At 37.0% G+C, this 16986-nt stretch overlaps 1 protein-coding gene across 1 annotated transcript in view; it reads left to right on the forward strand.

Annotated features, from left to right (window-relative positions):
- Positions 1–15340, forward strand: part of LOC125326327 (hedgehog interacting protein) — a 75464-nt gene extending 60124 nt beyond the window's left edge. The window contains exons 12-13 of the mRNA XM_048304486.1: positions 5598–5746; positions 8093–15340. Of these exons, the coding sequence (XP_048160443.1) occupies positions 5598–5746; positions 8093–8286 (343 nt within the window). The 3' untranslated portion in view covers positions 8287–15340. The remainder of the gene's footprint in view (positions 1–5597; positions 5747–8092) is intronic.
- The last annotated feature ends 1646 nt before the right edge of the window (positions 15341–16986 follow it).

The following is a 16986-nucleotide window of genomic DNA, read 5'->3' on the forward strand; positions in this document are numbered from 1 at the left end:
ATGTGTTTCATATCAACAGCCGGAATAGCTGCTTCCCGTTGGATTGAAACTTGAACTTGATTCAAACCATCTCACTCCTCTTTCATGCCCCTCCAGAGTATATAATTCCACTTATCATCCTTTCCATCATCACCTTCCAGGATTTCCGCTGTCGGACAGCATTTCCAAACAGACTGATTTCAAACACGAAGGGACAGTATCTAGGTCATGCCTCATTCTGACGTTGTTCAGGCTCTTTAGAAAACCATCAGTGATTTGATTTTTTAGTATGAGTCAGGAGTGTTTGGTGGTATTACATAAGAAAAGCATTTATGAAAGTGTAGCCCTATTTGAGACTTTAATTACTATGGAAATGGAAACACACAGTTTTAGAGTAATCTGCATCAAGATACTCAGTTCTGATGGGTTATAGATAAACTCCAAAGCTCCTACTGGAAACTCTCTGTAGAAGGAGCCAATTTTGTTGGTGAATGCCCTCACCAACCCAGGTGGGCCATATGATTTCTTTCTGTTCAGAAAGTTACTATCCCTTAAGTCATTTGAGGGAATGGAAAGCCAGAATTAATGTCTAATTATGTTTCGTTTAGCCAGAGCATGCAAAATTCTTATCTCATTTACCTACCCACATGCAGTTACTATTCCCACAAGAGACACTAAAGAGAAATTAGAGCTTTTTGCAAATACCAGTCTAGAGAGTTTCACTTTACAGAAGTACTTCACAAAAACTCCTTTGTAACCACGATGGAAAAACCTAAGGATTTTTTTCAATCACATCACAGCTCACTGACTGTAAAAGTTTTTGTTTTGGTTTCGTAGTTTTTTTCCCCTTTTCTTAAAGTCTTTCTAGTGTTGGCTATTAAGGAGTTCTCACTTTTTATCGCTTTATAAGGAAAAAATACAGCTCAGTTTATCTTTCGCTTATTTTCTGGAGCCTGCAGGAAGCCTCTGCCATCCTAAAGAAAGTCACACATAATAGAGCAGCTTTAGCCCAGTAAGCCAGTCTTTCCCAATTCATCAGTCAAAGTGCTATGCAAGTGGCCCCCTAAATTGATAAATTCCCACAGTGCCTGTTGACCCAGCTGCCAAGTGCTCATGCAGCAGGTGTTGTTTTCATGACCACCCTGACAGTAATACAAACTGTTTAGCAGTTGCATTGACCTCTTAGCTATTAACATTGATACAGGCTTCACTAGGGACTAGTTTTCAAACATGACAGAATTTCTTAAGACTAGAGGTCATGAACAAGTATACCATATAAGAATAAATTTGATATGCTGCTGAGTTTAAATCTTAAAAGCCGTGAGTTTTTTCCACATTATTCCCATGTAGTAAATCTGGAGACAAGTAACGAGCTTTTGGCATCTCTCCCAGGACTAAAGGTATACTTTTTAATTTTAGAAGCTGTACCTGAAGAGATGCTATATTTATTCTATGACAAGTAGTAAATTTAGGCTATGACAAGGAGTGAAACAAAATTATTTTTTCTTGACATTTTCCCTTATAAAGGAAAAAACCTCAACAACTAATGCACAAGTGTTGGTGATATACTTAAGCATCATTCTCATATCTAATATCATATGTGCAGGTAATTGAAGCATAACATTCCATATATTTTGTATCAGGATTTCTACAGCACTGTCTCTTGTTTGAATCTGAACATCCAGGAATTTTGTCTGGCTTTTTTTTTTTTTCCTCACTTCAGTGGGAAGTAGAGATTTTTGATACTGTGTCAAAAGCCTGGTGGAGGAATTGTTTTCTGTTCAGTACCATTGTTTTACTGCTGAGTTTGGCCCTCCATTTGCATTGATTTATGCACATCTGAGGTACAGATAGCTCATACAGCAACTAAATCACTCTGTGTGTTTAGTGGAGCTGTGAAGAGATGCACTAAAGAAAGCATGAAGTTCTAAGCTATGCCAGGATGAGTCTTAATCTATTAAAGCATGTTGGACTTTTATATGCTTCTAAACTAACAGTAGAGGCTGCTTTCTTCTACTAGCTATGGTAAGGCAGCAAAAATTATTTCACACATTGCACACTCAAGAATTCCCAGCTCACTGCACACGTCAGCAAAGGGATCCAGTGAGGCCCCAGCCCCCAGTACAACTTTTCCTCCATGTTCCATACATTTAGAGTTGTTATACAGTTTCATGAAGGCCTGTTTTAACAAGCAAGATATACTGTACTGTACTGTATATATGAACAGCTCTTTAAGATAACTAGAATTGTGCAAACCATATAAATAGTCATTATCAGCTACATTTTTGGCTGACTTTCTGCGGACCAAATAGTGCTTACTGTAAGAGTAATCAAGCTGTACCCTTTAGAGTTTTATAGATTGAGGGATACAAGGAAAAAAATTCTCTCCAGCCCAGAGTGTGGCTCCATCCATTCCCCTCCATTTTCCATGTCAGGAGACACAGCGAAGCACTGGTTATATAAACAAAGTCATGGTCCTGTCTAAGTGCAGGAGAGATCGAGTCCCAACAGTCAGTTTCAGGACTTACGTTATCTTTGTGGGATTCACTTCAACTTGTGCTGAGCCTGACCATTTCCACCCCTTTCAAGCCCTAAGAATGCAAAGTGTGAGCACTGTGGGGCAGAGGCTTTCTCTCAATGTGTGTTGGTCCCAGAGCAGCACTTGAATCCTGAGAAAGAAGTGTGGCTTTTCCCAGAGCTCAGCTAAGGGAAAACCAGCGATTCTCACACACGAGGATTCCACTGCAGCTGCATTTGTATTCCTCTTCTCCTAAGGCATCCTGCCAACCAGAATTTTTTCCATCTTTGTTTCTACTCCACCTCACCATTAATAAATACTATCCAAGGCTGATGAGTGCAAGTTATTGATTGATGGTAGAATAAAAGGCAAGGTTATATTCACAAGTACTGAGAGCCGTAGAAAACTTTAAATCATAAAAGTGACCAGCCATGCTCAGCTGGATACAAAAAAAGTGTGATTTCCACCTTCCTAATTAAATACAAAAAGAACCATATATTCTAGCACTATCATAGATAAATACTTCACATCTATTAATAAAATAAGTCATTATCTTCCCAAATAAAATACCTCTGTGACTTACAAGGTCATTCTTTGCTAAAGATATGCCACTTGAGCTCTTTTTCAAGAGATGCTCCAGGAGCCTGAGGTTATGCTTCCTGCTAAACACTGTACTGTTCTTGTGGTTGATTAAGAAAAAGAGAAGCCTTCCATTTAAAGTAACTTGAAATAAATGGGGTTTAACAGTGACAGATAAAGAATGTTGTCTCCTATGCAGTTGGGTATACAGAAATAATTTCAAATGTGGGGCTTTTTTTCCATACATAGGAATTAGAAGACAGATCTTTTTACTTTAAATCTGAACAAGTCTCCACTGAAAATCATATTATTTTCTAGAACCATTTCCCAAATAGCATTGGGTGTGATATTTGCATATAATTTTTTAAGTGTAGAAACTTTCTAACCAGATCATATGTAATACACTCATTACTACAGAACTGGAATTCCTTACAGGTCAAAAAAATAATGCATTATATTTAAAAGACAGCTGTGGAAATATGTAAACAGTCAAACTGAAAGGGTTTCAAATATGCTGCACCAAAGGTGTCAAAACATATTTCAAAGCCCTTAAATATTACAGGACCTTCAGTCTGATTCTCAGAAATGCTTTGGAAATCAGGACTTGGTGCTACGCTAAAGAAGCATCTACACATTCTTTCTGTCCTTAACATCTTTGGGGAACCAGTTCTCGTGTGTGGATGCTTAAATAATCATGGCAGTAATTAAGACTGAGCAGAGAAAGTGCTATGCTGAAACAAACCAGTGGGCCTGTACTGTATTACTCTGTTTCAAAGAAAAATGCAAGAAACCCTGTAATGGACCATTAACAAAATGCTTGCCAAAATGGGAGGGGGAAATGTAAGCCCAGTCAGCAAGTGAGGGACTTAGGTATGAATGCTTATTTTTTAAAATATTATTTTTTACCCTATCTAATATTACTTTGAATGGCCCCATTGTGCACAGAAATATCTATTTAAAAACCTAGTGGAACATGTGCTTCAGATATCTTTTGATATCTTAGAAGCCACGAGTTCACCTAGTTAATTTTATTTTCTTTAGCTTAATTTTTTTTCCCTTGATGTTTCTTCTGATGTTGAAATGGGAGATAAACAAGAATGCCCAGTTTTTCTCCACTTTTTCTTCTGTCACAGTTTTCTGCACCTCCGTCATACCTGTTCTTTCTCAGGATCCAAAAACTATCCTTTCCTCCACACAGGAGTATCACTCTAGGAATTTAATATTTGACAGGGTCCTCAGTGCACGAGCTGCTATTGCAGTTATTTGCATATAACTGGGGTGTAATACTGATGTCAGTATATTGAACAATGTTATTTTCTATTCTATTCTATCTCATACAATTTTGTTTTGGTTTGTTTGAATTCTAGCTGGACACTTAGCCAAGGTTTCTCTAAGCTCTCCACAAAACTCATAGAATCTTTTTCCTGCTCATTTCAACCTTTAGTATGTATGGCAGTGGTTCAGGTGATTTCCTTGAAAATGTGTTAACTTAATTAACTTAATTAATTAACTTAATTTTCCATGATGCTCCTATTCAATTACTTGATCAGATCATTTGGGAGATCCTGACATTCTTTTCCAAACTTGTACCTGTTTGGTTGTACCTGTGCAACCAAACCTACAGCAGAGACAAAACATGGTACCTCTACTGTGAACCTGTTGCTTTTGGATGATCCTATCATCCCAACCAAAACATCCAGTATCAGAAATATTCTAAGTCAGCTGAACTAGAATTTCCTTCATGCATACGTTCCACAGAATCACCAGATGGTGAATGGCTGAGTTTGGAAGGCACCTCTGGAGGGCACCTGGTCCAACCCCCCTGCTCAAGCAGGGATTCCTACAGCCAATTTCTCAGGACCATGTCCAGACAACTTCCAAGTATCTTCAATGATGGAGACTCCACAACTCTCTGTGCAACCTCTGCAAGTGCTTGGTCACTCTCAGAGTGACAAAATCGATCTTAATGTTCAGATGCTTAAATAGGCATTCAGAATGCACAATCCAGATATCATTCCATGAAAATATGGAAATAAAAAGCCAGCAGTGTAAAACTGAATTTGTAGACAGAGGTAGTACTTCAGCCAAATTATTACACGTCATAATGTGTGACATAAAACTTGTTCAGGTAACTCTTCCCCCTTTCTTAGGGAAAATCTAGATCAGCTAGAAGTGCAAAAAGACCATCAGATGCTGCCTGCGATAAGCTGGCAGCTTTATGAACCCTCAGCAAGATGATTTTGGCAGGTTAATGCTTCAAGAATTCTCAAGGACTATTGCTTAGTCTTGTAGAAGATCTCTGAAGGCAGTTATATGAAATAATAGCAACTTGCACTGTATTTTTCTGTACTCTAACATATCATGTCTATGCTTACTGGTTTTTTGGAGGAAAAAAGAAATCTCATGATTTCTCCCACTGATAATACTACAGCAGAGAACCAGGCCTTTAATAAAAAAATCAAAATTTTTCTCCTTGATCCCACCTTTTAACTCTTTGCTTGGTTTGTATGGTTTTATTCAGGCCTTTAGTCCCTGAAGAATGCAAAAGAACAACTCAGCCTGCACAGATACTGACATCTGAATGCTCAAGGCATTGTCGGAATGGGCACTGCACTCCCACAGGAAAATGCTGCTGTAATCAAGGCTGGGAAGGAGAGTTCTGCAGAACTGGTTTGTATTACAGATTCATAGCAACAAGTGAAAAAAGCAGTGACATGTTTTAATTAGTTTTTAATTATTTGCTCAGAGAAATTTTCAGGCATATGTTGACCAATATATTGGCCTTCAGTTCTAAGACAACATTAAAAATACTGATTTCGTGAGTTGTAGGAGAAAAATAAGTCTTTAGATGAGTAGAACTCTGAAACATCTAATGCACTGTGAGCCAGTGCAGAATGCAATTGATAGCGTAAATATGACAACAGGATTCTTCTTTTTTTTTCCACCAAGATTTTAAAATGAAAGGAGATGCAGTCAATACATGTCCTGTGTTTGGACATTCACCTTCCACTTGCAGTATTATTACTGTCAGTGTCAAACAGATTTGTCAGAAAAGGTGGTAAATCAGAACTGCAGGTCTCCATTGCATATTTTGCACTTCACTAACTTAATGCAGATTTTTTTAGTTTTGGTACATTCTTGCTTTTGATCCTACAAAATGAAATTGCTCCAGTTTGCTAAAGAGAATTCTATGTACAACTTATCATGAAGCAGCTAATAATCAATGCTATTGTGATCCATTATTACAGTGATTTCATCAAATCCTATCATGTAGCTTTCGATTTTAAAAGTCACCTGAAAAAGTGACTGTGATCAAAACAAGATGATAGGTGTGCCTGCAAAGGGATGAGGTGAATGAGCCTGGAGTGCCACAGCTCTGCCATCACTGTCTCAGAGGCTGTGGTTCTGTCTGAGCTGTGTAATTTTGGCCAGTGCAGATACTCCAGAGCTGGCCTGGGTACCAAGAGATGTTATGACAAAGATGTTGTTCCTCAGCATCAGCAGAGTCCTCTGACTGGGCATATTTGGTTGGCGAGTTTGACCAGATGCCCACACAAAGAGATAACGTTAGCATAATGGCAGTAGAACTCAATAGCAGGGACTAAGAGAAAACAAAGATCCCATGGATAGTTCAGGTTGGAAGGGCAGGAGGGCCCTGATGAAGCAGGACCATCTATGAAGTCCTGGAGCGTAAATTTCAGCAACCTCCAGGTTTTTAGTGATGAGTAGGAGTGACTTTGGAATGAAATGAGATTAATTAATTGCTAATAATGTATCTTACTGGCAAAGATTCATGAGCTGGCCTTCTATAACCCAGCAATGAAGGCAAGTTAGAGAAATGGATGAGGTAATCTGGCCAAATAGCTCTACTTCAATTGTCCTCACTTGTCAGTCAGAGCCCTCCCACATATAGAGAATGAGGCCCATTCTACAGCCTTTGTCCAAGTGGAACTTAAAGTAAAAAATGCCTCTAACATGAGCATAAATAGGTCTTGAATAACCTGTTTTGTTTAAAAGATCACAGCTTTATGACAGATAATTTGATGGACACAATGAGCAAGAAAGCCACAGAAAATATGTAGACTAAGGATCTTCCTTCTCTGTATCCCACACAACAATTAATAGGGATGTTCTAAGTTGAACCTCAAGCTACTATTATAGTTTAAACAAGAAAATTTACCTTACAAGGTATGAGCTTCCTTTTTGTGTAATTAAGAAACTCATGGACAAAATCAAGAAACCTGTATTTCTATAGTGTATTATAAATATCCATAAATCCATATTAAAGCTTATTGCAATAGATAACATTAAACAGCATAACACCTACAGAAAAAGAAAGATGTATTATATATGTATGATATTTATCAAGGTGCTGTGACTACCCCAGAAGACAATACTTCCACAACTAAAGTTATTATTAATTTTGCTAACAATGGCTACAGTTTAAAATAGGAGCTCTATTTGAGAAACTGAAGCAAGCTGATAACCTAGAACTCTATAGATAAACTGGCATCTTCTAAAGAGAGAGAAAACTTTGAAACTTATATAACTGATAAAAATGGTTGAAAAAATACTCTGGCTCTCTTTTCTGTAAAAACAATTCAATTTTGGTCCCCACATTAAGTGATTCGAGAGCCAAAGGAGTGCATCTGGTCAGGTGTAGTCTGCTTTGCTAAGGCAAAGTAGTGCGTAACTCTGAGTATACAAAGGAGTTTGCCTGAGATTCTAAATGAAGCCGGAATATGGGAATTGAACATTTTCAAAAAGTCTGTTATTTGAGTTTATCAGTCTTTCCTGGGTGACATCCTCTCAGACATACAAAATTACTTCCTCTCTCTAATATTCTAAAATTTTGAAAAATATGCTTTCAACACTCAATATTTCAACCTATGTTGTTTTTAATTTATATGCTTTATCACGGCAAGGTTAGAAAAGCTCTAAATGAATGTGTACTGTATCTTTTTTGGTTTGTGATGTTCTAAACAAATTGGAAAATCGCTGTTTTTTCACCCACAGCAAAATGTGACCCAGCCTGTCGACATGGAGGTGTCTGTGTAAGGCCCAATAAATGCTTATGTAAAAAAGGCTATCTCGGCCCCCAGTGTGAACAAGTGGATAGAAACATCCGAAGAGTGACAAGGGCAGGTATTCTTGATCAGATCCTAGACATGACATCCTATTTGCTGGATCTAACCAGCTACATTGTATAGTTTCTGGGACTATTTGGAAACTCCACTTTCAACGGGCATTTGTTTTGAATCCTGTCATTTTTGAAAGACTGTTATCCTGCAACAAACACCGGTGATTTGATTTACTTTATTAATTTAAGTGTAATTTCCGCAAATGTGCAGAAAATCCCTCGTATGTGTGTAAATATTCCTGCGCGTCTCCGCAGACGTCCCGGTATCCAATATGTGCACACATACACACGCAGCCGCTATCACGGCTTTGCAGAGAGTGGAATCTTTTTTAATATTTATTTCTTCATGAGAAATAGTTTACGAAGCAATTCCACTGTAAAACACATTTTCGTCAAAGGACTTTCCTGATGTCTTAATGGCTTCTTTGACATCCCAGAAATCTCATTCCTGCACCTATCTGACTATAGCAGTGAGAAAGCAGTTTCCAAACACTGCTGTATAAACTGCTGGACTTAATAAAATCCAGTTGTAACAGTTTCTAAGGTAAACTGAACTCCATCATGAGACAATATTTCAGAACTGCTTAATGCATTCCTATCTAGGCAATTCATTGTAAGACTGTAACCTTCACTTTCATCAATGTAACTCTATTACAGAATGTTATTTCTTTATCTAGCATAGATGCAAAAATCTGGTTATTGCAGCTTAATATCAAGATTGTTTCAAGTGTTTAATAATTAAATTATATTCGCATATTTCAAAACCAGTCATCCTAGAAGGTCTGCTTTTTATCATATATTTTATTTAACGATGGGCACTGGGTTCATGTTGCATATTTATATTATTTTATTTTATTTTTATAATGTAGACATCACCTAGATGAGACAGCTTTACCATGTCCTGTAAAATACTAAAGTTACATTTTCACCAACTCAATTGGAAAGACGGGGAAAGAGAGAGCAAACACACACACACACTTTAATGTGTTGTGGATCTAATCTAGAAATGTACCCTTGTGTCAACTTGTATTCATTTATGCTGGATGAGGAAAAAAGCAAACATCCACCAACCATAATAAAATTCCAGCATGTGTTAGAAGTGTCCATAAAGTGATTTTCACTGTAGCAGGACAGTGTAAGAGGTTATACACGGGCAGGCTCTGCTGATGCCACACTGAACGGAATGTCCCGGGGCGAGAGCACACACGAGCACGTGCTGACTGTGTGTGGTGTCACTTGTACAACACCTACAGCAGTTCTTGCCAAATGCAGTTCTAAATGTTCCTTGGAGAGCTAACAGAAAGCTGAGTCTTTGTAAATGCATCAATAAATGTGGTGTACATGCTGTAGTCAGGTTTTCTAAGGAATTAATTAATTAGATGTAGGTGCAGAACTGGTGCCCTCTTATCTTCAGCTCTACTGGCAGTTTCTTTGTTCACTACTTACCAACTATCAGGTTTCCTTTGCACTACCTGCAAACTACCTACTGCAGCTTTTATAAAATCTTGCCTGAGAAAAGAAAGCAGAGCAGCCACAGTGTGCACATCCTGTGGTCCTTAGAAGCAGCTGCTCATGCATCAACAATTGACAACACTTTAGCCAAGCAGATCTAAAAGTCTTTTTCGCCATGTAAAATCCAGTAATAAAATCATCTCTCCAGGGCAGCAACATACAGTGAATTTTCTCTGATAGAAATTTGTCAGTCTTCATTTACTGAGTATTCAATGTGAAATTACAGCATAACCAATACTTGCATTTCTGTGTCTCACACATTCCAGCTCTGAGGAACAGATGATTACATTTGCCTTCCATATATGTTTGCCTGGGTTTCGAGTGACCTCATGCCAAATGGAAATTGGTTGAGAAATCTTGGTTAAGTGCTCAGAGAACAATGGTCTGCATTAAAAAGTGCATGCATAATTTTGCACAATGTAGATTCAACTGACAGTCCATTGAGAGACATCTTGGGATTAAATGAGCATGAAGACCAAATTGCCCTCTCACCCCAGAAAAGGGTGGTCCCTTATAGTCACACGAACACTTCATTGGCTAAGCAGTGTGACCAATCTTAAAATGAACCCTGTGGTAGCATCTGTAGGTTAATAGCAGCTCTTTGTCTCCGCTGCTTTCTGCCTTTAGTCTTTTCCCTGAATTCCATCACAAAAAGTTTTACAATTAAAAAATGTCCTGACAACCATTTTTGTAAATTGACCTTAGCATCTAATCTTTCCTTATTCAACGTGGGTGACAAAAATGTGAACTTCTCATGAATGAGCCAGCTGTCTAAATCTGTCACATAGCACGGTTTTATTACACTCTTCATAATCAGCAAAGCAAGAAAGTCGCTGAAGTATTTTAGCAACGTTTAAATATCTGACAGAGATAACATCTTTAACACTTTCTTAGATTAAATATATTTAAAAATAAACCCAACTTTAACTCCACTGTGACATGTTATTTTCAAAAACCAGCTGGGGAGATGTGATAGTTCTTTTCTCACTGCTTAGTTCCTTAAGAAATGCCACAGATGGCACCTACATTGAAGATTCACAATAATATATATGCCATAGTCATGCAGAGGACAGAAAACAATGATCTTAGAGTTCTGATCTTAATAATAAAGACAGTTAATTTAATAGGGAAATCTGAAAATAAAACTCCAGTAAGAGCTAAGAATTAAATCCAGGCCTCATTCAAATCAACAGCAAAAACTCACATCAACTGTGCTGCACCCAGAAAATCACCTTCCAAATTTAAGCAAAATTCTAGTTTGTTTATTTTTAAAAAAATTTCTGCTCTGAGTCATTCCATAAAAACTTCAAAACTAAGATATAATCTAAGTGAAGGTTAGAGGGAGAGGGGAGATAGCTTGTGAAACTGTTTTGATTCACTTTTAAACCATCTTTTATATTGTGTGAAAGCAGGCATCTGCATTAAGCCCACATGTACATAGGAAGTCCCAGTGGAAAAGAAGTATTCTCATAAAAAAAAAAAGACACAAAAAATCCTAGCTGCTTATTTATCAAAAGAAATTATTCTATTAAAAAGAGTGAGCAAACCCCAGGCCTAGCCACCCAAGATGCTGATATAAAAAGGGCAACTGCAGTAATTGCCCTGAGAATTGGCATACAAAAAAAAAAAAAAAAAAAAAAAAAAGGGTCTGTAGAAAGCCTGTTGCCAGTTAGGTCATTCTGCAGCCATTCTCACACAACCTCCGAGAGTGTCCCAGAATAAAACTGAGCTTATAAATGAAACTAGATAAATGAGGCAATTAGATAAGGGCCTCCAGAAGGGATTTTATGTATGTGTTCACGTTGTCTCTGTCTCTGTGTCTCTCCCTCCTAATCTTTTATTCCATTCATTTCTTCCTTTATTCAAGATACTGCCTCTCTGTTCCCCACACATTGTACATTTCAAGCATTCTTTCAGCCTTTCTGCTGCTAAAGGAGAACAAACGTACCTGTTGCAAGAAGCATGACTCTCCCTGATGCCTGCTAGTTTTAAACCCCTGCGTTATTATTTTGGGACAGAAAACTCATCTTTCTCTTTTTGTATGCCATTGATCAGAAAAAGGCATATTACTGGAGTATAAGGAAAAACATCTTTACTCCATAGATAAACAGGGAGACAAAAAGATGTTATGCAAAATCGGCTCCAAATCGTTTCACTCCATTTCAGAAAAACAGTAAACTCATTTTTCTACTGTGCCCAATAAGAAATACTAACTCAAAGCCTCCCCCTCTGGGAATAAATTTCTTTTGTTAACACTCAGGGACACAGATCCAAACCCTTTTTACCTTTAAATCCTCACACGTTATTCTATTTCATGCAAAAGAAGTGTAAGTTAGGTATAAATAAGAGTATAAATTCTGTATCACTGACATGACACCTCTGTTTATCTCCTTCTTTCATTCACTTGTCCACATTTGGTTTTGAAGCTCCTTCCTTTCTAGACCCACAGTAAACATCAACAATTCCTGGTTGCTGTAGGTGCTTTTTATTTTTGAAACTGCCTCACAGATGTGCGCATCAAAAAAGCTTCCCAGCTGGCTGAGGCCTTTATCTTTTGGTCATTCCACAGAATTTTGTTGTTTTATAGTGACTTCTAGCACTGTGTCTTAGCTGGGCATTTACAGTTCAGGAGTACCAGCCTCACACAGCTCAGGCACAGACAGACTGAAGCTGAAGGAAGGCAGAAATCACTTCAGTCACTGTGTTTATCAGAAAGTTACCCATTGCAAGCCAGGGATCAGATGGCTTAACTGAAAAGCAGAATGATATTCCTGACATGATGAAATGTAGCTTTTCTGTACACATTTTCTCTAATTTGGGTTGAGAAACAAGTACCTTTTCCTATAAAATTATGCAAAATGGAGATGCTGAAAATATGAACAAGTAATTTCACAGGTGCAAAGTCGCACTACAGTGAAAATGAGTGTTCATACATGTAATTCTAATTGCATTCATGAAATAGGCATTTATAAGATTAGTTCTACATGGAAAAAGCAAGTCCAACGGCACCCTGTTCTGCTAATTTTTCCTTAATTGTGTATATTCTTTAAAAGAAATTCATGCATTTTAATTTACTATCCTTTAGAGTATCTGTGTATCAGTTTAATTAGGAATTATACCATTTTGATCTTCTATCCAACTTAAAAGCTGTCCTTCATCTTAGAAAAAAAAACAGAAAAAAGCTAAGTGGTAAATAAAAACTAATTATTTCCATTTTGCAATATTAAAAATTCACTAATATTTTGTCAATTAAAAAAGAAAAAGTAACATTCTCATAAAAAATGCAGCCAACCCTTTAAATTAATTCCAACTCAAATTTGCAGAAAATTTGTACCAAATAATCTGGATTCTGGCTACAAAAAAAGTGATTAATATATATTTCCCTAAGTAGTTTCAGGACAAAATGTTTTGGAAATACTGAAAAAAATTTAAGACTGTTTTGCTGAAAAGATTTTTCTTTTCAACCACAGAGAAATTCAGTGAAATAAGGCACGTACTTTTTGGGGATATAGGTGTGAAACAGCAGCAGCCACCTGAAAGCTTAGTACAGGATTACTTTAATCTTTGAGGCCCTGACTCCAAGTCCATTGATGTCAATTGATAATCTCCTATTGACTTCATTAGCTACAGGATTAAGTCCTTAAAAGATATCCACTTAGCTGGCAGAAGATCTTAACTTCAGACATCAGTGCACACATGACCTCTCCGTGTCTGCATCTGCAGTCATTAGGCCAATGTTTTGTGGAATAAGACTGCAGATCCAGCCCTGCAGAAAGCCCTACAGAGCATATCCACTCCTCCTGGCTTTCCTTATAGGTATTGCCAGCATTTACACAAAATCTGCCTGACTTCTTGATACTTCTTCAAATGTGTCCAGCAATCAGCTGATGTGAAAGCCGAGTGACTCACCTGCTTCCCTGAGCTCTCAGTACTGAAAAGGTATAGTTTAGTGATCATTCCATGCTACAGACATTCACAAACATTTAGTATTCTGGGTTATATGCAAATAATGTGTGTCTTTACCTACTGTTTACAGCACACAGACAGGCTTCCATAAACAAAATTGTCAGGCATTATTGTACAGACAGCAAGCTGCATTACTGGAGAAGAGTTTTATTTCTACCGATAAAAACCAACTTTCCATGTGCTATACATTACCAAGAGGGTCCAGTGTATCATATCTTAAAGTTCCTTTTATGGTTTATAAGATTTTCCTATTTATTTTCCTTTTGCAATGAAATAAAGAAGTAAAAAATATTTTAAATGAAAAACTACTTTAATTCCCAGGAAATTTCAGGAAGGCAGCATCAGCTAAAGCATGTGAATATACACAATGGTGTGCTCCCAGTATTCTTGGAAAGAAGGCAGAGAGAGTTGGCTGGTTTGGAGACAGGGGTTTTTTTATGTAGGATACATTTTCCAGTAGGACAAAAGGGTGTTTTGCATCACAAGGCAGTAACAAACAACCCCATTTTCTGAATGTTCCTAGGAGGAGCTGCTAAAAAGAAAATGTTCTAGGCAGTCAAAATGGGTGTGCAGACTGAACTTAATTCATACCAAGATATGCTGAGAGCAGAAACCATCTGGTATTAAGTCACCAGATGTAGCTTGTAGTGGTCTCCATTAGTACCAGAAGCAGTAACCCTACCCTGTGAATTTTCCAGAAATGCTATTAGCTGTCTCCCAAAAAATATACTGCAGAATTAAATCTTCAATTCCCCTTTGAGAACAATTAGATTGTAATGGGAGCCAAGCAGCAAAGGAAATAACAAACTTCTGTCACTTGAGAACATTAGTGTTGTGACATTCCCCTGTTCAGCAAGTTTTATTTCATAGTAGCTGTCAGGTACTGTATGTACATTTGAAATGTGGGAAAATAGCTCAGAAAATATCACTCAGACTAGGCTTAAGTATCTTCTAGAAACTGAATTATACTAGTAAGCATATACAGGCACCAATCTAGCTGGGAGCACACAAGTAATTTTAAGCATATGAGCCACACTGAAGTCATGTGCTTAACATTATTAATATAATTAAGTGCTTTCTTGCTTCGAGACCTTACAAGTCTTTGCAAGTCTACCTACATAGACTCCATATGCTATATGTGCATTTCGTTTTAGGGAGACAGCAGGACTGAAGTTCACAACAAGAGAATTCAGTCGCTGTCTGTCACAAATTCTATATAACCTGAAATAATTGTGTCTTTGTGCCTCCACTCTCCATCCAAAAATTACTGAAATCAATCTTTGTAAAGCGCTTTGAGCTCTTCAAATGAAAAGTGCTATAAAAACTACAAATTATTATTATATTATTGAACACCATGTATGTATACACACTATTATGTAATATATAATATATGTATAATGCATATAAATTCTAACAAATGTATTTGTGTAATATCTGAGAAATGGAACAGTTGTATCTGGAAGTGATAAATACATAGAGTTGGATTTATTGTTAATCTGTGGATTTAATGATTTTTTTTAGACAAAAGGATGTTTAAGTGTATAATTGCTTTTCTTAATTTAATATATTTATGTAAATGCATGCCTGAAGTTCTGATTAGATAGTTATTCTGTGTCCCTTAAGCTAATAAAATATATTAAACTTTATCTTACTATATAAGGTACACCTGCTGCTTTAAATTTTTTTTGTTTTAATATTTTTTTATGACTAAATGCATAATTTAAAGTTCATGAAATTTTAATTTTAATCGGCTCTTTGATCTTTGCAGTAAAAGCAAAACGCCAGCATTTTATATATTCTTTGAAATGTACCCTAGTTTTATTTATATAAATTCTAAGATGCTTTCATAAAATGTGACTGAACACTGCTATTATTTTTGGAATGGGAAGTTTGGAAGGGGGTTTCCTGGACAGAAAATTAAGACATCCATATTGAAAAGATACCTGTTGCATTGCAAGCAGTATGTGTATGGACATGCAGCTGGACCAAGGGGATTTTACGCACAGGCTTTGGAAGTACAGATATCTTGGAGAATTAGTTCAGCAGCAGTGGGAGAAACACTGGGGTCATTTATTTGTTTTGTTTATGTCCTATCTTCAGAGAAGCACATCATCAAATCAACATATGTTAAATTCAGAGGTACCATTTCCAGTGATTTAAATGAGGGCCATAAAAACTGGATGCAGTGTGGAATTCTTTCCTTTTCTCCCCATCCTAAGACACAGGTTCTGTTCCATTGAACTCAACACCTGAGCATACACATGGGAGCAGGGCCAGCTCCATAGATCAACCCACTGTGTTTTATGATACAAAAGAACAATTAATCACTGAAGAACAATTAACCACTGAAATGCAAACTACACTTGCATCTGGGACAGCAAAAACCAGTTGGGACAGGGAGTACTAAAGAGCCAAGGGCTTCTTCACACACTAAGTTTACTTTGGTGGTTTGAAATGCTGTTGAATTAGTCTTACACATTTAACTTACCCAAAGCCTTTAGCCTGTCCTGTGTTTATTTCTTAAACCAAAGAATGAAGCATTACCAACTCTATGATATTGATGCTATCTCTACATTTCAGATCGAAGCCAAAATAATCTTGAAATTTTCACGAAATTGTTTTTCCATTTTTCAGTTAGCTATACCATTAGTGATATGGGCTGGTGGCCAGCCAGAGAGGTAGGATCCAAGGAAAATTTGAACTTCACCCAAATTTGAGGATATTTGGAAATTCTATTTTACTTCAGCTTTTCAATGAATAAATATAGCAGTTGCAGCAATGTTCTTTTAAATGCATTTTCCTGAAAATTTTCTTCATTTGAAGAAGCGCTCAGAACAAGAAAACAGCTGAAAGATGGCAAATAAATAATAAAGAAATCCATGAGGATTGTTTTGATTTTTTAGTGGGATCTATGTATTCATGAAGAGAGTAAAAAGAATTCTGTGAGTTTTGTATATAATTACAATAAATACAGTGCAGCGTGTAGTTCTGGTGACATCATGAGTCACTGAGTTTGTTCTTGTAATTTATTAAGACATTATGAAAACCCACTGACATATTTATAAGCCTTGGAATTAACAGCTACCTTTCATTCCTTTTACAACACATAAGACATGAATTTTACTTAGAGAATTATATATACTCAGCTGTGTACAGCAGGACTGTAATTCTACCTAGAGCTTCTGATGATATCCTAAACCTGAAGGGAAAAATTTTGAATCTGCTTTTGGATTTACCAAAGGAGGTATCTTTGGCCTCTTGAACAAGGCTTGTGTGGTTTGCCAAAAGCCAT

This window comes from Corvus hawaiiensis, chromosome 5, assembly GCF_020740725.1.
Source record: "Corvus hawaiiensis isolate bCorHaw1 chromosome 5, bCorHaw1.pri.cur, whole genome shotgun sequence".
Taxonomy (NCBI): Eukaryota; Metazoa; Chordata; class Aves; order Passeriformes; family Corvidae; genus Corvus; species Corvus hawaiiensis.